At 38.7% G+C, this 24,219-nt stretch overlaps 1 protein-coding gene across 6 annotated transcripts in view; it reads right to left on the bottom strand.

Moving 5' to 3' along the window:
* Positions 1-24,219, bottom strand: part of VPS41 (VPS41 subunit of HOPS complex) — a 172,033-nt gene that overhangs the window by 107,084 nt on the left and 40,730 nt on the right. For 5 of the 6 annotated variants that reach the window (XM_073332850.1, XM_073332853.1, XM_073332851.1 and 2 more), the window contains one exon: positions 6,164-6,238. The exons of the other annotated variant lie outside the window; for it this stretch is intronic. In XM_073332850.1, the coding sequence (XP_073188951.1) occupies positions 6,164-6,238 (75 nt within the window). The remainder of the gene's footprint in view (positions 1-6,163; positions 6,239-24,219) is intronic. 6 annotated transcript variants of the gene reach the window in all.

Here is a 24,219-nt window from a genome sequence, read left to right as displayed (position 1 = left end):
AGTAACTGTTGATAAATGCTATTTAATAGTCACCACTGCAGTTGCAACTATATACAATAAATGTTCTCCTTCAATCAGAGCCAAGCACACTAAATACAGCGGCAACAAACAAAACTACATTCATAACAGTAAAGATGTTTGATAGGTTTTAAAAACAGAAAAATGTTTTCTTCTCTTTAAATAGATGAGAATAATCAAAGCCATGAATGCAACATAAATGATTTTTTTAATGAAGAAAGAACAAAACAGCAAGATAAAAGATTTATCTGAATAATTGTGTCAATGACCATGTGAATGAAAGTGAAAAATATTCCTGGAGAAATGTGGATAAAGACAACACAAAATGGAATGAATGGAAAATGAAAACATTTCAAAAACATTATCTTAAGTCCGTGTAAGTGGTACTATCCCAGCCTCTCTAGAGAAAGAGAAGAAAGGTGCATGTGTACTTGGGGATGCTTATTTGTTAGTCTCTAAGGTGTCACAAGTACTCCTTTTCTTTTTGCGGGTAAAGACTAACACGGCTGCTACTCTGAAACCTGTATTTAGTCTCTGTAGAGTTGGGGGCCAGAAGCTGTAACGGAGTCTCCTCTGTGCTTCTATCAAGCATTATACACACTTGAGAGACCCATACATTTCAAGTGGAGGGATGAAGGAGATGCTCAGGACACATATACCAACAGCAGAATGAGCCTCTGAGCTCTCCAGTAAAAATATATTTATCACTCTGTTCAAGAGATGCTCTTCTGGACCATGGCATTTTCTTATACACTGTTTGGGCTAATTAACTTAGTCCAAGTTTATTTAGCTCACGATGTGGTTATCTTGCAAACAGGGAGCAAACAACAGCAATATTTAACAATCACTGTGTAGGCAAATGAGCAGCAACAGCGTACATACAGACTTGGACATCAGACCCTAGTTTTCCAAGACACATAACCCTATCAGCAGATTTTATTCTGCATTTTCAAGGAAATGGACTCAATTCTCTCACTGGCTTTTTCCAATTCCATCTTTTATGACTATTGTTGCCCCTTAGGAATCTTTCAGAAAAAAGTAATAGGATTTTTAGAATAAAGCTGGACAGCCACCAGTGACGGGCCAAAGGAACTTCAGTTCAGTATGTCCCCAGGAAGATCTACTCATGCTACGAGACAACACTAAGAGCTAGAGGTGTGATTCCCTCGCTCCTGTACATACACTTGAGCTAGCTCTCATCAAGATAGCATGAATATAAAAAACAGCACAGCTGCAATAGTACAGTCAGCAGCAGCAGGGGCAAGGCTGAGCCATGCAGAGAACATATCCGCCGATTTCAGGGGAGGTTGTACTTGGCACAGCTCAGCCGTGCCTGCGCTCTTCTACCCGTGCTACTGCGGCTATGCTGCTATTTATTCATGCACTAGCTCAATGAGAGCTAGCGTAAGCACATGTACACAAGCAGGGGAATTATACCTCCGGCTTGTAGTGCAGACATAGCCTCAGATATTACAGTGATAAGGTCCCTAGAGAGTACCTGGAAATAGAGCATGAGAGTACACATAGCACTCACTACATTGGGTCTGAGTATCAGTTCCATTGCGAACTGAACCTCAGCTATATTGTGTTTGTGCACCCATATGCAGTCAACTGTGCTTTAAATAATTGCAAGATGGGTTGAACACAGTGCCATATGAACCAGTAGTTGGCTGAGGAGCTAAGTAGACCTTGATTTAATTGTACATTTAACAGACTAAGTGAACTAATGGCATCTCATCCTCTCCCTACCCAACTTGTCTCCTGTTTCCTCAGCAGAGTTGCCAAGTCAGTGCATTACTCATTACTGCATATGCAGTCTATAATAACCAGCCTTAAAGAGTGTGTCACATATTAACTGGGGCCAAGCTACTGCTCCGGAGGCTTGGACATTATTTGGAGACAGTGAGAAGCACCACAAGTCTGTGATGGTGGAAGTCAGCCAGTGAACTGTACAGACCAGTGGTGCTCAAACTTTTCCTGTTACGCTCCCCCTCACCAATAATGGAATCTGACCACGACCCCAATCCAATACTGCACAGCCAAGGCTTCCTCAGCAGAGGAGCTTGGACTGAAGGCATAGCTGGGGGACGGAGAGGGAATGAGGGCAGAGCTGGCCTGGGGGCGGAGCAGAGGGCAGAGTGGAGCTGCGGCTAGGGCCAGAGCTGGGATGGGGGCAGAGCGGGGCTGGGGCTTGGCACAGAGCAGGACTGGGTGGTGCTCCCTCCCGCCCCCTGTGGGGGCTGGCCTAGGCCCTGCTGCGTACCCCTCCCTCCCCCGAACATTCCTCTGTGCCCCTGAGGGGATATGCCCCACAGTTTGGGGACCACTGGTAGAGACGACTGTGTGATATTTAAACTGAGATTGACTCTACAGCTACAATAATCTTTGGGGATGGAGGTTATTTTGGGCGGGGGGTATCTTTGGTCAATTGGCATAGCGTTCAGATTCAATAGAGTAAACAAAATAATCAGATGCAGGCAGAGGAAGGGAAGGAGACCAAGGAGAAGGGAGGAAAAATAAGAGGTTAAAACATGAGAGTCTCCTATCCATCTGAAAAATCATCCTATATATTTATTTAAAAAAAAAAAAACCCACACCAGCATGCTTCTAAAATTAATTAAAACTGAATAACCAAAATTAACATCAGCAGTAGCTGCTAGAATTATAACAGCTCCAATAAATATGTAGTACTGTGTTGCCCATTCACACAGTGATACATGTTTTCAACATTTATATTCTTTCAGAATTTGGAAGTAAAATGGATCCAGTAAATTAAAGGGAAAATAACCCCACATTATAAAACGTGTATTATATTTACTCAGGGGACACCACAGATCAGTTTATTACTCCTTAATGTCTTTTATTCTACAAAGAGAAAGTGATTCTTTTCAAATGACAAAGCTATATTGGATTTATCCAGTTCTACCTTCTATCTCCACTCAGTTTATCACATTTTTAGATAGTCTAAAAGGCATCCCACAATGGGAGGCCATTATGTTTCACAGATCCTCTGTATCTGATTTTATAGACACACAGTATCTCTGTATCTGATTTTAGACTCACTTTCTGGGCCTTAAGTATCCCTTATACTTAAATGGGTAGAAAGGACTGGATTGACAACACAGTGCTTCCAGATGTATTTGTTCATTGGTTTATGTATGGGTTTCAAGTCTGAGACTCTAGCTCTAGAATGCTCACTGATACCAGGTCAGGTGGGCCTGGAAATATTTCATTGCTCTCCCCTGACTTCTATGACTAACTCAGGGCCAGTGCCTATGCCCTTCCTCAGTCACAAAGGTTGGCCCAATGCCAGGTTGAGGGTGGGAGAAATAAGGAAGGAAAAACGGTGAAGAAAAATAAAGTGTGTCATTTAGAGGAATACATAAGTGACAAAGCAGCTCATCTCAAAATCTTCCTTCAGGAAGTGAATTGTACTCCTCTATTCTGTGCAGATTGACTCCTCTCTGGAGAAAACACATTCTTTACCTTATGCAAAGATCTTTACCAGGGACTGCCTATAAGGCTATACCTGTTCATTAATTCATAAAGAATACTTGAGGCACTGTAGATGGTTCAAAATCTATAGAGATTCCATAGCTGGTTCAAAATCCACAGAAATTGTTCTTTGTTGCATTCTCTTTTATAAATGAAGCTGATTCAACAGAATCAAACTTTTTGGTAAATATGTTTATTGATTTTATCATCTGCATATATGTTTTGTACCGACACAATTAGCAATCGGGAGAAGATGGAGCTCTATAAACACTTTCTAGCCAGGTTTCTTATAAAGGTTGGTGCTATGGGAAACTAGCTGAAGCTTGGCTGACTCAAGAAACTAAGACTCAGGAGAACTAAAATGAATTTCCAGTTCTGCTACAGACTTCCAATGTGTCCTTAGGCAAGTCACTTTATCTCTCTGTGCCTCAGTTCACTATATGTAAAATAGAGAAAACAATGATAATAATGTGATAATAAAGTGCATAGGAGCCCCAGCTATGGACCGGGCTTCCATTATGACAAGCATTGTACAAACAAGTAACAAAAAGAAACTCCTGGACTTGAAGAGCTTACTATCGAAGTAAAAGACAAGGCGGACACATCTTTGTCTGTTTTGTCGACTTACCTATGATCCTGTAAACAATTGCATATGTGCTTAATTTTGCACAATGATAGCAGTCCCATTGAAGTCAATGGGACGACTCATAGTGCGTAAAGTTAAGCATGTGTCTAAGCCTTTGTAGGATCAGGAACTTAGATAGCAAAGCCTTCTGAGGAGGGACCATTTTTTGCTACATGTATGGCCCCTAACTTTGGTTGAAGATTCTAAAACCTACTGTCATAAAAATAAAATACTATTAATAGTTGTAGTCGTATTTTCCATACTGCCTCACTGCTGAGGGACAAGAGTAGTGTTAAGTAAAATGGTGAGAAAGAGGCAAAGCAAGTTAAATAGATGGTCTGTGGTTTGATTCATTTTTTTTTCCTATGCACATTGCTCCATATTTCAACACTTAACTAGAAACGTGCCAGAAGCAGAACTGGATTGTGAGACAGAGGCTTGTACTGTCTTTTATGTGTTGCATAATTGTATCTGCCAATGATCATTTGGAGTCACAGAACCAAAAGCTTGACCTAGATTCCTGGTTAAAACATAATTCATTTTCCAAAGTAATAAACATTTTCTAAATAAAGCCTTGTGTTACAATACACATTGGAAAATAATTGTTTACCCAATATTCAGACTACAGTATGTGCATGTCTGCAGATTCTTAAAATTTAATTTATAATTATTGAAATTAATTTAGTGAATCACATTTGTATGATTTGAGGCCGCATTCTGTTATATTCTTATTTCAACTCTAATTTACAGCCGTATCACAGGAGTCCTTACAAAAGGGTATTATTTTTTCTTTTCAAAAACATTCAAACCCAACAATTCTAGCGCAACATATATGATTACCCTTAAACAATTACTGACCCTTCCATTATCTTGCTTAGATTACATCATCCTTCCTGAGTTTCTCACAGGCTGTAAAATTCCACAGCCCTTTTTGATAGGCACTAGTATCCCAATTACTGGGTCAAGATACTAACATCAAGATATCTTTGAGAAACACTAGGCTTGGATATATAAGCTGGCTCCATGCATGAGAAGCAAAACTCATTTTTTTTTAAGTAAATAGAAATTAAATGGATTTGTTTCCTCTTTTTCCTATCACAAGAGCCAACATTAGTTTTAATTTACTGATCCTTAATGGATCAGTGGATTAGGATCAACAAACCCCACCAAATTAGATTAGGGAAAACCATGTTATACTCAGCAAGTGAGATAGATATTAAGAACTGATTTTTAATGCACTGTGTCTACTAGCAGTATTATTTTCAAGAAGTTTAAATACACCATGTGCATTAGAATGTTATCACTGCAAACCAACATTAGAAGAGACTGCCACTGACTTAAAAAACAAAAGAGACATTCTAATAAGTGGAAAATCAATCACTAAAACCACTAAATGTCATAGCTCAACATTTCAGGGAAGCAATGATAATTGTTATTTATACACTGTACGAATGATATATGTCCACAGTCTAGGAAGTAGGTGCCAGTTTTTTAGGACTGTACATATATTGATTTTGCATTTATTTAATGTGGCCATTGTAAGACACTTTATTCTTCTGATAAACTATGATTGCTTATCAAAAGATTCTATAATTCAAGAGAAACATTCATAACGTGTGAAAATGAAAACGAACAGCCCACAGAAATCATGCCACAAAATCCAATTTTGTGGATTTATAGCAGAAAGGCATTAAACTACTGTCTTGCAGGAGCAGCAGACTAGTCACTGAAGTATAACTGGCACAGCAGTAATGATTAAGGTGACATGTCCTCCTGCAACAGCTGTTAATCAGCTTAATACCAGTTACATTATTGACATTCTTGTAATTACTTTTCCTAAGGCACGTTTGTGCAAAATATATTTGACTTTAATTATGAGTATTCGTAGGTGAGCCCAATTCCGGAAATGGAAGATCAAATGACTTCTAACACAGGTATTTACTGCACAGATATCATGTGGATCTAAAGTTTAGTATACAAACACTGCCTGGTGCCTCTTTAAATATGTAAGTGGTTTAGTTGTACCTTGCCATCTTCCGAGCAGATGCCCATATGTTCTCCACTTTCATCCAGGCTGATCTGATTTATCTTCACTGGGCTCTATAAAAAGAATATGTAAACTTTGAGGAAAAAGTTGCATCAATGGTCAAATACCTTGCTTTCCCCCCAGCGCCCCTGCAAGAATTTAAGCAATAAAATCTCTCCTGTGTTTTAGCTACATGAGTTCAAGAAACATAAAAAAGAAGGTCTTTCTACCCCAGTGCTAAAATACATTTTTGTTTCTAGCCTTGTGCCCAACCCAGAAACCTACATTTTTCTTATTACCTACTGCAGGGACTTGAGATGTATGTAAAATGAGATACCTGTACAACTCATAGTTCTGAACCTGTACAACATACTCATTATGAGTCTCTCTTGGCATCGAGCACATTTTTAAAGAACATGTTGAAGAATGTTACATCGTAAGAATTTTCAGTTGTTCCAGTTTGGTCCATGGTGATACTAGAAATTATTTTCTCCCTAGAAATCTCTGTTTTAACTTTTTTCAGTTTTACCTTTCACACTATCTTAGAAGAAGGTATTCAAGCAAAACAACACAAAACTACATCACCTAAACCTTGTCATTACCAAATAATTTTGGAAGAGGCCTTCACGATTAAATCATGGTGATGTTATCTTCACCATTCATTTATGATAGAACAAAATGGTTATCTGCAGCCCATGAGATTACACAGCACCACTTTGCAAGTAATTTAACAGAAGCATCTGCCCTTCCCTTCAGAAGTACTTGTTAAACATAATTTGAGTACAAATATTTAACCCCATAATATGCTCCAGAGTATTTCAATCCAACAAATATGAGCACATCTGACTATACTCAAGTATCTAAAACTTGCTTGTGCACTATGCCAATCACAATCCCATGTACCTCCAAAGTTACAAATAAAATAAATGTCTCATTTCTGCTCTTGTCACTTGAGGATCTTCACCTACCATTTTCAAGATCCCTTACACGTTTGAAAAGATTTTGCAAAATTGTCATGAAAATTTAAAATAGCCCACACACAGAATACACTCAAACACTTACTATAATGCTGAACTTGATGTAAAAAGGAATAGTAAATTGTACTCACTTGTGAAAAGAAAAGAAAAAATAACCTAACTCTTAGCAGTGTCTACACTAGAAAAGGGAAGCCATTTGTAATTGCACTACCAGGATAGCAGTAATGTAGTGTGTCTAATGCCAGTCATGCTATTTCAGATACAGTGTTGCTGTGTGTCCACACTTGCTGTTATAATTACACTGTCTTATATCACAGTTCCTAGCTCAGCAGTCTACAGGAGATATCTTAAGGCCTTCTGGGAGCCTTTGGGAAGCTTAAAGGAATTATGAGGAAAAGGAATCAAACTCTGGGACATTCAGTTCACTACCCCATCCTCAATTCTCTATCATTACCTTGGAAAGTACCTGCACAGAGTATTTATGATTAGGTCAGCATTCCTATCGTAGGCTGCTCTAAGTAACAGCCTCGGATTCAATAACTTATCCATCCAGCTATGCACAGGTTGCTGCAAGCCTCTCTACCTCCTCACTCCTGTATGCATAGAAGACACCTTTGGTTTCATATATGTTCTGCAAAATACTACAGGGAAGTATGATGATTGCTACATTAATCACTAACGTGGTCATTCAAGGAGAGTCATCTCCACTGTCAGCTCAGTCTCCCAAAAATTTCATCATTATCCTGCATCCGCTGAGTACAGAGCTGAATCAGTATCTCTCCAGATTTATGTAATCTGGGAATGGTTTCATTAAGGGACATGCAACGATTCACAATGGGGATAAACACACCATTAATGTCAATGTTGTCAGGTGAGATCAGAGTCCCTTACTGCCTCAGTTTTCAAAAACTCTCACATTATACCCTTTGCCTGCCTACCTCATGTACATGTCCATCAGCCATTTTGACCTGTGAAGGCCCACATCACCCACCTTTGAGGAGCACCCATTTCTCTTAATATACAACTGGGCTAGGGAAGGGTGGGGATACAGAATGGACACAGGGGTTCCATCAACAGCTCCAGCTAAGTTCAAGAATCCCAACTGTTTCAAAACTCTGAATGATCTCTGGCACACTGGCCACCTTGAACATCTCCTCCTGCAGGACACTATATATTGCCATACAAACTTCCACCACGCCACTCCCCATGGGCTTCCTAAACCCAAACTGGTGCTCAAATCAGTGGGCAACTATTCCAGGGAGCCAACTACTACTGGGCAAATTGCCACTCTTTTCCACGGGGAGCTGCGCTCTCACTCTGGTAGACTGGCACGGGAATGCCGGGGCTACCTCAGCACACAAAAAAGTCTCCTTTATCTTACATTATGCAGCCACTACCACTCATCGCAGGTCTCGATAACAACTTGCTCCCACCTGTGTTGTTGTGGTCCAGGCCCTAAGCGGTGCTCTAGCTGGTGAAAGTTATCCTCAAGTATCACACATAGCTGATTGTCCCAAGTGTGGGGAGTGAAGAACCACTGCAGCAAATCCTTGGTCTCTGGCATCTTCACAAGTAGTGTAGGAACATCCTCTCCTCTCTTAACTCAGCCTTGAGACTGCTTTTCTAAACCTCTCTTGCTCAGCTACCAGCAAGAGGAGAGCAGTCATCTTTTCCTCTGCTTAAAGACAAGGCCTAAGAAATGCCACTTCAGGTCTCCTCCATGTTCTGTGCTACCCAGAAACATCTCTGGCTTTCTGGAAGTATGTACTGAAGATTCAGTCCAGTGTGTTGTGAAAGGGGCACATTTTCTGTCCTGAACTGGACCTACTGTTATTGTCACAGCTTTCTTACAAAGGATCTTCAATCCCCTTATCTCTTTGATGATAGAATATCCACCTTGGCCATTGCCAGGCACCTGATTATAGATTAAATTGTAACGAATGAATTCAGCTGTCCCAGTACCTCCTATCTTCCTACATTGCCAACTGTGCCCGCATCTCAGCCTCATGACAGCTGGCAGCACCTGGCCTTCTCTTGGACCTGCCACCAACAGATTCAGAGGCATCTGACTATATGAAAGCAGCATGTGATCGAACCCCACAGTGTGCACAGCTCTATTTGTACAGGTACATATCTTGTCTCGGCAGTGGAGTCCAGAAAACAGACCCGATATGTTACATAAGCAGTGACAAGTGCATTGTGGGATGGTAAGGAAACAATTCTCTGCATAGCTATGGCATCAGCAATTTCCACCCACATGAGCACGGCAGGGGTAGAATATGGTAGGGTAGAGTATCACACATTAATCAGTTTTGCTCAAAGCAAACTGGTAACTAAAACACTTGTGACACATTTGGGTGGATGCAAGGCATGCTTTCAAAGGCATGCTTAGAGGACACCAAATAGGTGGCTAGCAAGCCAAATATCTTTAACGTAAGCGCCTTGTGTGAGTAGAAGTTTGCAAGGTTACTTTGCAGCATTTAGACTCTTCTTTCGCTTAAGCAATGTTCTCCACATCTTCACATTTTTACATTGTGCTTTGGAGCCATTAACATTTTAAAATAAAAGTGAGGTTATGGTTAAAGGTGTTATTGTTTAAAACCACATCTTACTACTCAACATGCCTGCTTTGTGTGTCTTTTATTATCAGTTTGCTTTCATGACAAAAAAAAGTTATTGTTATTTGCACTACAGAGAGACTACAGCGACAGAAGATCAAAGTGGATGTAATCAAAATCAGATATACTTGCTGCTTGTCAACCAAACTGGCAGCTAAGTTTCAACTGCAAAAACATTATAACTGGCGATGATGCACAAAGCTAGAAAGAACGTGGACTGATTTTTTCAAAGCTCAAGTTAAATTTGTGGTGCCGGCCATTGGAAAATTCTCCTTACTTGTAATCTCAACAACTGTAACCTTGAGGTCAGTGAGCGGTGATAAACATGGAACCTCAAAATGTTGTATTCTTTTTGAATACTCATGTTTGACTATTAAGCACACTTCTTAAAATAAAGAATTACGCATGAGTTTAAAAAAATTTATATCCTACACAAAACACAGGGAACTTGAGAATCCAGAACAATTAATAGTCAAGGCTGCAATTGCCAAAGCTATGTTCTACTTGTCAACCATCCAAAACTAACCTAGAGTTACCTAGCACTTCTTGAATTCAGACTAGATAGCAAAAGGCTTCATATGTTATCTAAACTGATGCACTTCTAAAAGTAACTCCAACTCATCTTTTTTAAATCAGAAGCCTTATAAACTGTATTAATGTACCAACCAACCAAGGCTCAACTTGCTTTTAGCCATATTCATATTCTGTCAACAGTTTGTAGAGAATGTTGGTTTTTCAGGAAACAAGAAATGCACAAAGTTGTACATTTTTCCCCTCTTGCTCCTAAGTTTTTTCATTAAATTTTATAGTGGAGTAAAAAAAGTCACAAACGTAAAAGACCAGGAAATAAAATAAAAACACTGTATGCACATGTCTTTATTTACTCAGCCATCACGACATAGGTACAGCTGCCGTCCTTTACTTGTTTAAGCCTGATTTCAACTGGTGCATGCAACAGTATTATTGGTCTGGCATTAATGACAGGTTTTTAAAGTAGAAAGGGAACAAACTCCCTATACAGAATCTGTCACCTTTGCTCAACAGAAAGGTTAAAGAGGAGGAGCTAGTCAGTGGTAGGAAATAGACATTTATTCGCTACCTCATTAAAATCTGAAAGGAAGATTAGACTACCAAGTGGGATCTATGGTATTTTTTTTTAAGTGGATGGATTTCAAAAGAGAAGAAAATTAAAGTAGTAATCTATAAGCTGCTTCTTATTTTTATAAATCCAAACATTATAAGCAATGGAAGCAAAGTTCAAATCCACAAACTAGTAATATCAATATTATTCAGTGAATAGTAATGGTGGTGCTCGGGCCCTATACCGCAAACATACTGGGCACAAGGCTTTTGAAGTATGACAGATAGTAAGTGTTTACAGAATCAAGTCCTCAGGTTGTAAACCCTTTGGTACAGGAACCATGACTTATTTGTTTGTGAAACACCAAGCATACTTATGGTACTGTACAAGTGATGTTAAACCAAATATTTAAAAACATGAAACAAAAAGCAGTGTGTTTTAACTCTGGCAGGAAGGAGGATCCACTCCAGTTATGAAGAACTCGACTAAAATGATTAACCCCAAAACAAAATCAGAATTTCATAAAGAAAGTGTGCTAGTTGCCATGCAGGAGGAGGAAGAGTCTTCAGCTGAATTTCCATTAGCTGCAGTTTTCTTTCTGATGGAGACATGTTCGGAATGCTGGACAATGTAAGTAAGTTTGACTGTTCAAAATCAATAAATGCCAAGCTGACACGATGGAACAAAAAAAATGTTACCTTAATGGGAAAAAAAAAGTTTAGGAAAAGGAAAAAAGGCCAGTGGGCATCTTCTATATAATACAGGCTTTTGCAAAAGCATAAATTTGAAGGAAAGGAAGTCAAGTAACTGCCAACAAATGCTCCTCATGTGATAATCAATTACCTAATGTAAAATGCCTGAAATAAACACACTTAGTATGGATTATGTCAGCTCTTCAATTAGGAATAAATTCACGGCCATTCAGAAAGCCTCTTTTAATTGTGTTCTTTGTGGCAACTCCTTCTCCCTTGACACTCATCATCATCCCACCTTATACTATCAGTCCCCCAATGGTGAACCTGAGAAATCAATCTGCTAATGTATAATTTGTAAAGCTCCTCTGACTAACAAATGGATAATTGATTCTTTCACAAATGCTGCATCCCCATGGATATGAAGTGGAATGAATAAAAAAACATAAGAGTGGCTTTCACTTGAATTCTGTGAGACATGCAATATTTACAAGCTAGAATCTAAACGTTTTAATAGTTGTCTGTGACTTCATGCCTTTTAGCCACGGGTAGTGAGCAAGCAATACACATATTATGGGTGTGAAAAGCAATCTAGTGTTCGATCATACTTATGGTAAAGTAAAATGAGCTTTAAGAGGCCCCCATTGATAATACACCAGAGATAAGTGGCATTTCCGTTCAGTCTTTAAAAATATTTTTCTTAAGCCACTCATAGCTTAACAAAAACACAACCTAACCCAAGGTTCAGTACCATATAAACACTTCCAAAAGAAAAGTATTCATAGTTCTTTCTGCAATGCAAGATGATTATCATTTCTGGGTCCAAGCATCAACTACGGAGCTAACACAAGACCATTAAACGGGCAAACCACCCCCCTCCAAAAAAACAGTCAGTTCCTGTATCCACAGCCAACCCTCAACTAGTTGCTGAGATTTAATCTTCAAAAACAAAAATCAATTTGTCTCCTGCTGGTGCCTTTTGATTATTTTAATAATTTATATTTGTGGCAATCACCATGGCACTAGGATGCCTATACAATACCAACTATGGATACATTTCCTGCAATTTACAGAAATCCTAATTCTTAATCTCGTAACCGCCAACCCACTTTCACACTGTAAGCTCTTTGGGATAGCAACCATTACTTGTGTTGTAATAGTTTCCAAACTTGGTTGAGGCCTGTAGGCACGAGCACAATGTAAATGATTAATAAGGAAAAAAATAATGCATCTGTAGCTATGATGCCATTAACCGTCCAGAAATACTTGCCCAGAAATACAAACCTTGTGCACTGTGCAGGGTGAAAAAGCTAGCTCTGGTAGGGCATTTCATGGTACTGCCTTGGTTTCCCCATTCATAAAGGAGACTGATATGCACTTCAACTACTGTGTTGTAAAGATTAGTTAGATCATGCCTGTAAGCAGCTTAAACATAAATATGGCTGTATAAGTGCTAAGTATTACTTCTCTCTACTGGCACAAATTTGACCAAATTACATAACCTCAATGGAGAGCTATGGAAGGAACTCCATTAAGTGTACCTTGTCAGAAAGCTCTCCCCTTTTGGGTGCCTTTCCAGGTTGTGAAGTGATTGTGGAGGAGAAAAGGGACGAAATCTGGACAACTCTCTCGCCATTCCAAGAAAGAGACCAAGCACCCCGTGTGTTAAAGTGAGAAATAATGCTTTCCCCCACCAGATCAGTATTTAATCCCAGAGTTTGGAATGTTGTCAACTTTTTCTAAGTAAGTTGAGCTGAACCCAAGGATACACGCATACCACCCAAATGTCTTGTACTGAAAAACTTGTGTTAGAAGAAGAAAAATCCAAAGCCATGCATTTTATACATCCTCACTGAAGTCTTGATGCACTGGGCTATCTAGAGAAAATCTTACGTAGCTAGACTATCACTGACTTCTGTAAAAAGAAGAGGAGTACTTGTGGCACCTTAGAGACTAACAAATTTATTTAAGCATAAGCTTTCATGAGCTACAGCTCACTTCATCGAATGCATCCGATGAAGTGAGCTGTAGCTCACGAAAGCTTATGCTCAAATAAATTAGTTAGTCTCTAAGGTGCCACAGTACTCCTCTTCTTTTTCTGGATACAGACTAACTCGGCTGCTACTCTGAAAATTGACTTCTGTGACTCTGCACAGGAACAAGCAACCACACTGGTGAATCCTGATGCCACGTCAGGGCTTCAATATAATTTACAGCAAAGGGAGAACCTTGCATTCAATCAATAAATCGATCAATTGATAGAATCTAAGAAACTTCATGCAGTGGCATGAACTTTGAAATATGAGGTTTACAAATATAAGAAGTTCTTTACTGGTAGAAAGTAGTATGTTGAATTTTTCAGATTCAAATTTTAATCTGAAATAAATGTATTCAACCCATATCCAATAATATTGGAATTAAGGTATTGTAAAAAAGTGAGACTATTTGCTCAAGTGTGTTTCTTGTAAAATTCTTGCATTTTCATTCTCCAAATAAAAACTCATAAATTGTATTGTTAGAAAGAAAAAAAGAGTAGCAGTGTTTGGGGTTTTGAATAACTCAATATAAGCCATTATTTCTTCTGTAGGGAGGGGAATTATCTGCAGACAGAGGGAGAAAAAGATCATGAATGTTTACCTAAATCTAAGACAGAGGATGAATAGGAAAATGTTTGTCTAAATCTCAGTATGGGTTAGGGGAGAGTGAGACGGACAGAAAAACCTATAGTGATTTCAATATTTTCCATTTCAGTGAATTCCTTAATTTTGTCAAACACAGGCACAAAAAACTTTCCAAATTAAAATTAAAACAAGGGATCTCTCTAAATCTGGAGCAGATTTAGATAATCAGTATGTCTGCCTAGGAATGACAAAACAAAGCACTACTATCAGAAATAAATCCACTTGGAGAGCTTGACGCTTGATTTCTAGCAGAGTTCGGCTTCCATCTTATTTCTGACAGATACAAAATGAAGTCCTTCATCTATTATAACACTGATGGCCTTAGGCCCATGTGACCTATACAACTGCATAGATCCACATCTTTCCAGAAGCCCTGCGTCAAATAAAGACATCCAACCTATAAACCCTGATTTCCCATCTATGGTCTAACTTCGGTGCCACCAGGTTGATTTGAAGATTAAATCCACTAAATCTAGCTCTACTTCTTGGCTATCCTATTTATTATACAGAGAAGTCACCAGAGGAAGCAAGGCCTCACAAACAGAGGTGTGGTGAGGGCGTGGGGGACTTTAGAAACATCTGAGTGGAAGTTACTGGCTATAAGCAGGTAAGACGACCCAGAAGGTTATAAATCCATAAAAGTTAGGAACAGTCCTGAATCTGCTTTCTTCCAATTATTTTCATTAGAATAATGGTATCCCCTTATGGTCAACTTTAGTAAGTATTCATCTCAGAATGTTAATTTCCTGATCTGCTCTTGAATTAGGAACCGCACTTTGTGAACTAGCGGAAGCTCAGCTTTCATACCTCTGAGGAGGACTCAAGTTACTTGGAGAAATGGGCTAATGATTACGTTTGCAATTCTTACCCCGTTTAAGTATTCCATAGAATTGTCTAGCATTTTACCATGGGGGTGGAAAGCGTGAGAAGTCCTATGAATCACAGTTTATCCGTAATTTGAGAAGTAACTGATGGTAGAGATGTAAGAGGTCAAAGTTCACATCACATTGCAGAATTTTTCTCCAGCTATTATTTTTCGGGTGCTCTGTCTAGTCTAGTTTTAAAATGTCACCAAGTAATGGGGCTTCTACTCCTTTCCTTAGTAGACCGTTCAACCTCTTGCCAATCTTGCTACTCTGAAGGTTTTCCAGTGTATCTACTCTTTCCCCTTGTTTGGGCAAAGGAAAGTAGAAAGAACTCCCTTACAGAGCTTGCCATCCCTGCTTATGGATCATTTCAGCAACACAAAACACTCATCTCTCCCTACACCCACCTCAGGAACTGCATCAATTGCACCTAATCCCAGCTCACAGCATACAAGAAAAACTAGATTTTTTTTCTGTGATGGTTTCTGTTATTCTCCATCATTGGAGATTTTTAAGAGCAGGTTAGACAAACACCTGCCAGGAATGGTCTAGATAATTAGTCCTGCCACAAGTGCAGGGAACTGGCCTACATGACCTCTTTAGGTCCCTTCCAGTTCTATGAAAAAGCAGTTAAAAACAGAAGGGCTATATAGAAAATCCTCCTCCTTCTCAACTTCTTAAAAACAACAACAACAAAAAAAAACCAACCCGAATTAGAAACTGGAAGTCTGGGGAAAGGCGTTTGAAATATTTCTAAGTTTTAAATGTCTTAACCACTGGAAGAATCAACAACTGGTTTAGTACTAGTTCCCTGATATTTTATGATATTTTATGTTAGTAGATAGCAATGGAGGTAGAAGAGAGAAAGATGCCCTTTCTTGATCAGAATGTAAAAATGTACCAAAACAACAAGAGTTTTGGAAGAAACCCCAAACAATTTTGGAAGATACACCTTTCAATGATCGCTTCTGAATAAACTGAATCTTCAGCCAACTGGTTTACATGTGGCATGCCCACATTTGAGGAAGGAGAATAGCTATGTTACCTCCCACAAAAAGCAAAATGACAACAAAAATGCACTTTTGTGAGACATGCATCTCTGATAAAGGTATAAAACACAAAAAATGGAGAAATTGCAGCTTTAACACCCACCTTTAAAAAAAAAATCAGAATGAAATCACTGGAAAGCACAGAATATTTTGCCCCATTAGAGTGATCCATAGAGAATTATGGCTGGAGCCTGAAAAGTGCCGAGCACCTCCTGTGAAGTGCTGAGTGCCCTCAAAACTAACCAACTACAGCAGGACTTGAGGATGTTCCGCACCTCACAGGACTGGGACCTCACAGGACAGACTGTTCCGCACCTCACAGGACAGACTGAAACCATAGTCATTTTTAGTTTAGCTAGCTCAGATTTTCCAAGATTTAGTGATATATGAACTGGAGGTTAGAGAGGGTGCAGTGTCGCACTGACATTGCCAACTACACAGAGGGCTTCAAGATCTTCACCAACAGGAAGTTTTGAGACCCAGCAAAGAAAAAAAAAAACCCAAAACAAATCTCTAACGTAACCATTAAAATATAGGAGGATAGGTTTAAGGGCGACAATCTGTGTAAGTCATTTTCTAAAGGTGAGTTGTAGATTAGGGGCCTGCTCCAATTGTCACGGAAGTCAATGAGAGTCATAAGCACTGAATCAGGCAGAAGCAGATCTACTATACAGGAATGAAGTCTCTCTCTTACCTGAAAGGAAAATAAATAGAAATCCTCCTGATGTATTTCAAAATAAAAAATATCCAAGCATTGAGTCAATCGAACCTGAAACTCAGGTCACTGGCTACAAATAAAATGCAATTTCCCATATATATTTTCAGTTATTGTCAGTTAGATATTTGCACAAATAAGCACTAAAAGGACACATGTGAAAACAAATTTCAAGCTTCCTGCTTGTTGAGTCCATAGAAATTCTACATTGTTTGGTCACCAGAGGGGCAATTCTGGAGTTTCCTTTGGTTTGTAGTCATATCTGAAAAGCATACACCATGTCTGGCAGAGAGATCCTAAGTGATGATCAAGCCACGTTTCTCATTCTCAGAAGGATCCTAAGCTACATTTGCAGACCAAAAAGGTGGTGAAGAGTGAGAGAGCACTCACATAAGAAATGAGACTCTGAATCATACAGCGCACAGTAGCCTACTGAAAGTGGCATATCGTGTGCAGTATCTTAACTGTGACAGAGAAAACCAAATGTAAAGCTGAATTGATCCCAAATAATTTCTCCAATGCATTTACATATAAAGAGGTTCTATTTCAATATCAGGCATAGTAGGGAAAGGACCTCCACTATACTTTATTTAGCACTGACAAACCACAAAAACTCATTCTCCGTTTGTTTCCCCCTTCCCCACCCGACATATGTATCATCTATTTTTCTATCTTCAAAACTCCAGTGTCATACAGTGCCTGCTTACTCTTAGTAATCCATACCAGCTGGTCTGTAGTTTTGAGGCAAAGGATTGCATTTCAGAATAGTGAAATGCAACGATACAAATTTTCAAAACTTTTCTCTCCTCTTCATTTCCTTGTGGAACATAGGGGTGGAAGGGATTAGCCTCCTCCTGCGTGCCACAGTGAAGGATCAACTTGAAAGTAGCTACTGTTGCTATACAAGTCATGTTCAGGGCATTAACACCTACGACCAATCTGAATTGTCTGAGTTTAGCATTCTATCGGGGCTACAATAAAAAACAACCATATACCCTGTCATGTCTTTTTAAATAAATAAGTCATCTTTCAGAAGGGAAACTGAATTAGATGTGCAAAGTTCATGATCAACAATACCTTACTCCCTGTGGGAATAAAATCTTAGTTTTCCCTTCATGTTTTGTTCATCATGTTATGTCCCTGTTATGTCATTTTTTTATTCCTAAAAGAACAGTCTTTTTTTTTAAATAGAAACAAAGGGCTTCAGCCCCATCATTAATGTCACCTTAGATAACAAGCACTGTCCTCCAAGAAGGATTCAGTTGATTTTTACTTTCTAAGTAGAAAAACATTTCCTAATGCAAATAATATTTTATTAATGCCAGAACTCTGAATAATTCTGACAAGGAAACTTCTGATTTTGGTGTATAGACACACAGGACCCTGTCTTATCTAGGCAGGAAAATGGCTGTCTCCAATATAAGATGCAGTTTAACAAAAGGAAAACAGTTCTGGAAATCAGCAGTATACTAACTTCTTAAGAACCAATCCTGTCCAAATCCTCCCTATGCTTTTAAAGGTTGTTAGGATTTAGAAAATGCACATCTATGTAATATGTCTTCTCTTTGCTAAAAGACAGCACTGTACGAGTTCTAACACGGCTGAACTCCGACTACAGGGAATGCTGTAGCTGGACCATTCCACTAGCCAAGACGGAGCTCAGGCAGGGGAGGTGCATCAGGGTTCGAACAGGAGTGGAGAGAGGAGATGGTCACTCATTAAACAAATGCCTTTTGCCAGCCAATTCTTAAATTTAGAAAGGAGTTATGCTGGGAAGTGGTGGTCTCTGAAATATTAACAATTGATAGATGTACAGCAACCTTTTAGCAGCTTATATTTTTTAGGAACTAAGCTTATTTGGAAAGCATAAGGAGAAAGGAGTGTAAAGATGCATTCATAGTTATCTTTTACCTCAAAAACAACATTTTTAATTGTAGTATTTACTTTAAATAAAGGGATTTTAAAAAGGTAGACCCTCTGGAAATACTTTTCCCTCTAAAATCAAAACTGAAAGAAAAGTATAAATATTCTTTGTGTAAGTTTCTTCAAAAAAATAATAACTAATTTATAATTTCAAACTTAATTTTCTCCTATCATTGAAAAATGTTGTATTTGGCAACTGGTCTCTGAAAAACTGCCTATAAATTTTAATAACTAAAAGTTAAGTACAGTGTTTTTCAAGTGTCACAGGATGCAGCATAAATCCAGAGAACTTATGCAGTGAACCTGGATAGTGATAAAACAAAAGAGCACTAACAAATAGGTCTGATCGTTATTGTGCTTTGCGTACAATCTGTCACTGTTATTTTTGTTCTAAGGAAAGGAAAGATCAAGAGGCTGAAAAGGAAATATGTAAATTTACTTAGTAGAACAGTAGTAAAGTCTTCTATTGGGTTTAACATTTTTTGAGTTACTATGTGCTCTGCTAACACATACCAAAAAAACAGAGAGAGAGAGCGCGCGAGAGAGTTTCCTTCTAATTTACTAACATATCTATATTTAAGATAGCATCTGTAATCTACTTAAAATTTAGCATTCTCTCATAATATGAGAATTAACTGTATTTCTGGGGTAATCCTTAAAAGGAAACTGGATTTAATACATTTTCCACCATTACCACCCAGAGCTCCTCCTATACTACCAAACAGAAGACCAAAGTCATCAAGTAGGAGCTGCCAGCTTATTAAGAAGTGGCATTAGCAAGTTCCCCTGGCAGTCCTATTCAACCACGTTGAGCTGCATGGTAGGTAGCTCTAATACAGCGCCTCCGACTGGCTCAAGAAATGGCAAAGAGAGTTCAACTGCTACACAACCAATACAAGAAACTGACCCAATAGAAAAGTCAGGACTCAGTCAGATTGAGGCTCCAGGAAGATGACACTGTGTCAGGAGAAGGATGGGGTGATGCACGTTTGAGCAGTAACCAAATAGCTGTAGAAAGGCAATTTAGTCTTAGGAGGAGGATAATCATTTTAGGAGAAGGTGTGCAGACTGCATAGATAGACACTGTGAGAGGAGTGTTAAAACTATAAAAGGAGGAAAATATGGTAGAATGGAATCAATGGGAGAGCAGACAGACTTCACAATCTGATTTAGATTAATTTAACTAGTAAAACACATGCTACTACTTATGATTGTTAGCAAAAATCTGGACACCACAAAAAAGCTGACACATGATGGCCAACAGTATTTAAGAGATGAATGTAAGCACACTATTAGACTTTTTAATAGTTGGCAAAAAACCCAGATGACACTATTTGACATCTTTATATACTAAAAACAGTACAATTATTGTAAGCTGCAAGCTATGTATTTGAACAAAAGATACACTTTACTTTTTGTTGTTTTACTTAAATTTATGAACTACTAAAAACTAAGCATATAACAGCAATAATAATTAAAAAAAACAGAGTTGACTGTGTCAGTCAAGTTACATTAAAAAACCCTAAAGAATCCTGCTGATTGTAATTTGGCTTCCTTATAAGGCTCTTTGTTTTAATCCATACTAGTATAGGAATACTGCACTTTGGCTTCAAATTACAAATGCCATAAAACTGTGGTTCCGACACTTTCTCACATTGTGGACCCCACCTTAAGTCGGAGATATTCTCAAGGAACAGTTCTTCTGCCAATTCTAATTTAAAACCTTGCCTGCAGCAACTATAGCACAGACCCTCCCCTGATTTGGCTCCTATTAACTAACAAACAAATGAACAAACAATGGTGAGATTATGGGTGGAAAAAAAACGAAAAAACACTCTGATGCCAAGGTTCCAACTTCTTTTGTATTGGTACAGTTTATCTCCTTTTCTTGGACATAAGATTTTTACATCCATAATAAATCCTTCCCGCAGCCTGCAACCACCCCCATGTTAGTCTAATCTCTTTGCTTCTCCTACTTCCAACATTTATTCCAAAAGTACGTGTGAATTACATGAAGATGATACGCAGAATACCCATAAGGGCTTTTTTGTTTATACCTTCATTGGTCAAAAGAACCTCTTTAAACCCTAGAACAGTCCAGTGGACATCACCTGTTCTGCCTCATCCAGCTAAGATCCCCCTCCTATCTAGTAATATGAAAAGGGCAGGGTGGTAATGACTTCTGCCCTAGAAGGGTTCTGTAGTGGGCCAAACTATCAGGAAGAATCACTTGAAGACTGAGAAGTTTCAACAGCTCCCCAGACCACTTGAAAAATATTAGAGTTCACCAGCAATAAAACATCCATATTTGGGCCAGGGACCATCTTTTTGTTCTTTATTTGTACAGCACCTTGCGCAATGGGGTCCTTGGTCATAACTAGGGCTCCTAGGCACTAGGTAATACCAATAAGAACAGGGAAAGATCATAGTTTATCTCTTTCTAGCACTGAAAAAAACCTATACTCATAAAAAGGTATATAAGTCACTCCTAGGTTTTTAGCAAACTTGAATCATCTGAAGTCACTACAGAAGTGTTTTAAATAGATGTTCTATACTATTCATATAGCCCTAGTTATCATACAATTGATAGTCTTAAGATCAAAGTCCAAAAAGATTTTCTTTAAAATCCAATAAGAACATCCCCTACATTAAGGGCCAATCCTAAATCACTCAAATTTCTAAGAGTTTTCTCACTGCTTTAAATTGGAACAGGATAGGGACTTAAAGCTGTGATGTCTGAGGAATAAGAAAATAGAAAACCCAGCTTGAGCCAGATGCTTGCCCTTAATTCACATTAGAGAGGAAATAAAGTTGAGTCCTGGAAGGGCAATTAGTTTATGTCACAACTGTAATCTTGTTTAAATACAATACTTGTATTAATTTTCCTTAAAAAATAAAAGGCAGATCACCCTCTTTTTTGGAACGACAGATTAAGCACACATCCACATGTACACTGCCATGTATTGCAAAGTAGCCAGGAAATTCTGGTGGGACCTTTACAAAAGAGGTTTTTCAGCTAATTGAGCCAGATGCTTGCCCTTAATTCACATTAGAGAGGAAATAAAGTTGAGTCCTGGAAGGGCAATTAGTTTATGTCACAACTGTAATCTTGTTTAAATACAATACTTGTATTAATTTTCCTTAAAAAATAAAAGGCAGATCACCCTCTTTTTTGGAACGACAGATTAAGCACACATCCACATGTACACTGCCATGTATTGCAAAGTAGCCAGGAAATTCTGGTGGGACCTTTACAAAAGAGGTTTTTCAGCTAATTGGTCTTTATCTTAAATTCTTTTGTTTCATTTCATTGCACCACTAAATCTTCTTTCACAGCCTGACAATGCCAACTAAAATGATAAAGTAATGAACAGAAAATTTTAAGTAGCTTATCAAAACAAGTGACACTTTGCAAGTTTAAAACTAAAACAATACAAAAGTTCCATTTAGAGTAATATCTTCTTGGGAAATGACTGCCTACGAAGGAGTACTGCAGAAAGGGATCTGGGGATCACAAGCTAAATATGAGTCAACTATGTAACACTGTTGCAAAAAAAGCAAACATCATTCTGGGCTGTATTAGCGGGAGTGTTGTAAGCAAGACACGAGAAGTAATTCTGCCACTCTACTCTGCGCTGATTAGGCCTCAACAAGAGTATTATGCCTAGTTCTGCATGTCACATTTCAGGACAAATGTAGAGAAAGTCCAGGAAAGAGCAAAAAAAAAAAAAAAAAAAAAAATGATTAAAGGTCTAGAAAATATGCCCTATGAGCAGAGGTGAAAGTAAGTCGGTACGTGCTGGACTGGACCGGCTTCCCCGGCAGTGATTTAAAGGGCCCGGGGCTCCAACCGCTGCGGGGAGCCCCAGGCCCTTTAAATCACCGCCGGAGCCCTACCGCCCCAGGGTAGCAGTGCCAGGGCTCCTGCAGTAATTTAGAGGGCCCAGAGCCCTTTAATTCGCCCCTGAGCTCCCAGCCGCCTCTGCAGCTGGTAGCTCTGGGGTGATTTAAAGGCCACAGCCAGAGCCCCAGGGCCTTCAAATCTTGAAAGGCCCTGCGTCTTCCGGTTGAGGCTCCGCCCCTGCTCAGGATTCCGGTGTACCGGTAAGTTACTTTCACCCCTGCCTATGAAGGAAGATTGAAAAAATTGGATTTGTTCAGTCTGGAGAAGAAAAGACTGAGAGGGAACATAACCTTTTATGTATTTGAAAATTGCTGTTAGAAGGAAGAGGGAGAAAAATTTTTAATCTTTAACATCTGAAGATAGGACAAGAAGCAATGGGCTTAAATTGCAGCAAGGGCAGTTTAGGTTGGACATTAGGAAAAACTTCCTGTCAGGGTGGTTAAGCACTGGAATAAATTGCCTAGGGAGGTTGTGGAATCACCATCACTGGAGATTTTTAAGAGCAGGTTACACAAAGACCTGTTAGGGAAGGTCCAGATAATACTTAGTCCTGCCATGGTGCAGGGGACTAGACCAGATGACCTGTCGAGGTCCGTTCCAGTCCTATGATTCTATGATTATACAATCAAATGTTAAAAGTGATCTTACTCAGAGAAGAATGCTGCATTATGTCCCTTACCGCCATTGGTTGGGTTCTATTTCATCCCTAGCAATTGCATCTAGAACACAGCAAACACTGCTGTTTCATTGCTGAAGTTGGGTTCTCAGAAGATAGGAAGTTCTTTCAAAGCTGGGTCACGACAACTGAAGCCTCACGTTATCCTCAAAAGCCTTAGCAGCATTTGTTCACAACCTACTAAGACATCAGGTATGTTGGCAGGACATTTGACGTACCTTGAAGCAAGGAGGACAAACCAGCTATTGGCCAGGAGATGCTGAAAGTTTAGCAGGACTAAGTGTAACTATTCTATAACTAAAACAAAATCACGTTTGAATTTTCAATATTGCAAGAGACAACCTATTTACTATTTTGTTCTGCCACCTTGATTAATTAAAAATTGTTAGGTCAACCTAACAATTGACCTAACAATTTTTTTATATATATCTATATATATACACCTATATAGATATGTCTTATAGAGGTGACCTAAAAATAATTACATTTTATATATATAAAAAGCCCCAGCCTGGAAGGGATGTGAAATATGCATTTATAAAATTCTACAACAAAAGGGGTGTCTCTTAAATATTTCATGCTTTTTAAAAAATTTCTCCAGTCTTGATGGTCTCCAAAATGTTACATGCTAAAAAGATTTCAATTCTTCCTACCAAAAGACTGCCTTAAAACATTATTTAAATTTGTTTTCTGCATTCATGCACCACCTCTGAAATAATATTAAATATTAAAAACCAACCCTAATTATAAAGTGGCTCTTAGAGGGGGAAATACAGGCTAAGCATAGGTCTTCATTGGCACAAGCCAAGACTAGTTACCACATGTGTTTTAAACATGATGTTTATTAAAACACCTGGGAAAGGAGGCATCTAT

The sequence above is a fragment of the Lepidochelys kempii genome, chromosome 2 (assembly GCF_965140285.1).
Source record: "Lepidochelys kempii isolate rLepKem1 chromosome 2, rLepKem1.hap1, whole genome shotgun sequence".
NCBI classification, from domain to species: Eukaryota; Metazoa; Chordata; order Testudines; family Cheloniidae; genus Lepidochelys; species Lepidochelys kempii.
The sequence above is the reverse complement of the archived record's forward strand: the minus strand, read 5'-3'. Positions and strand labels throughout refer to the sequence as shown.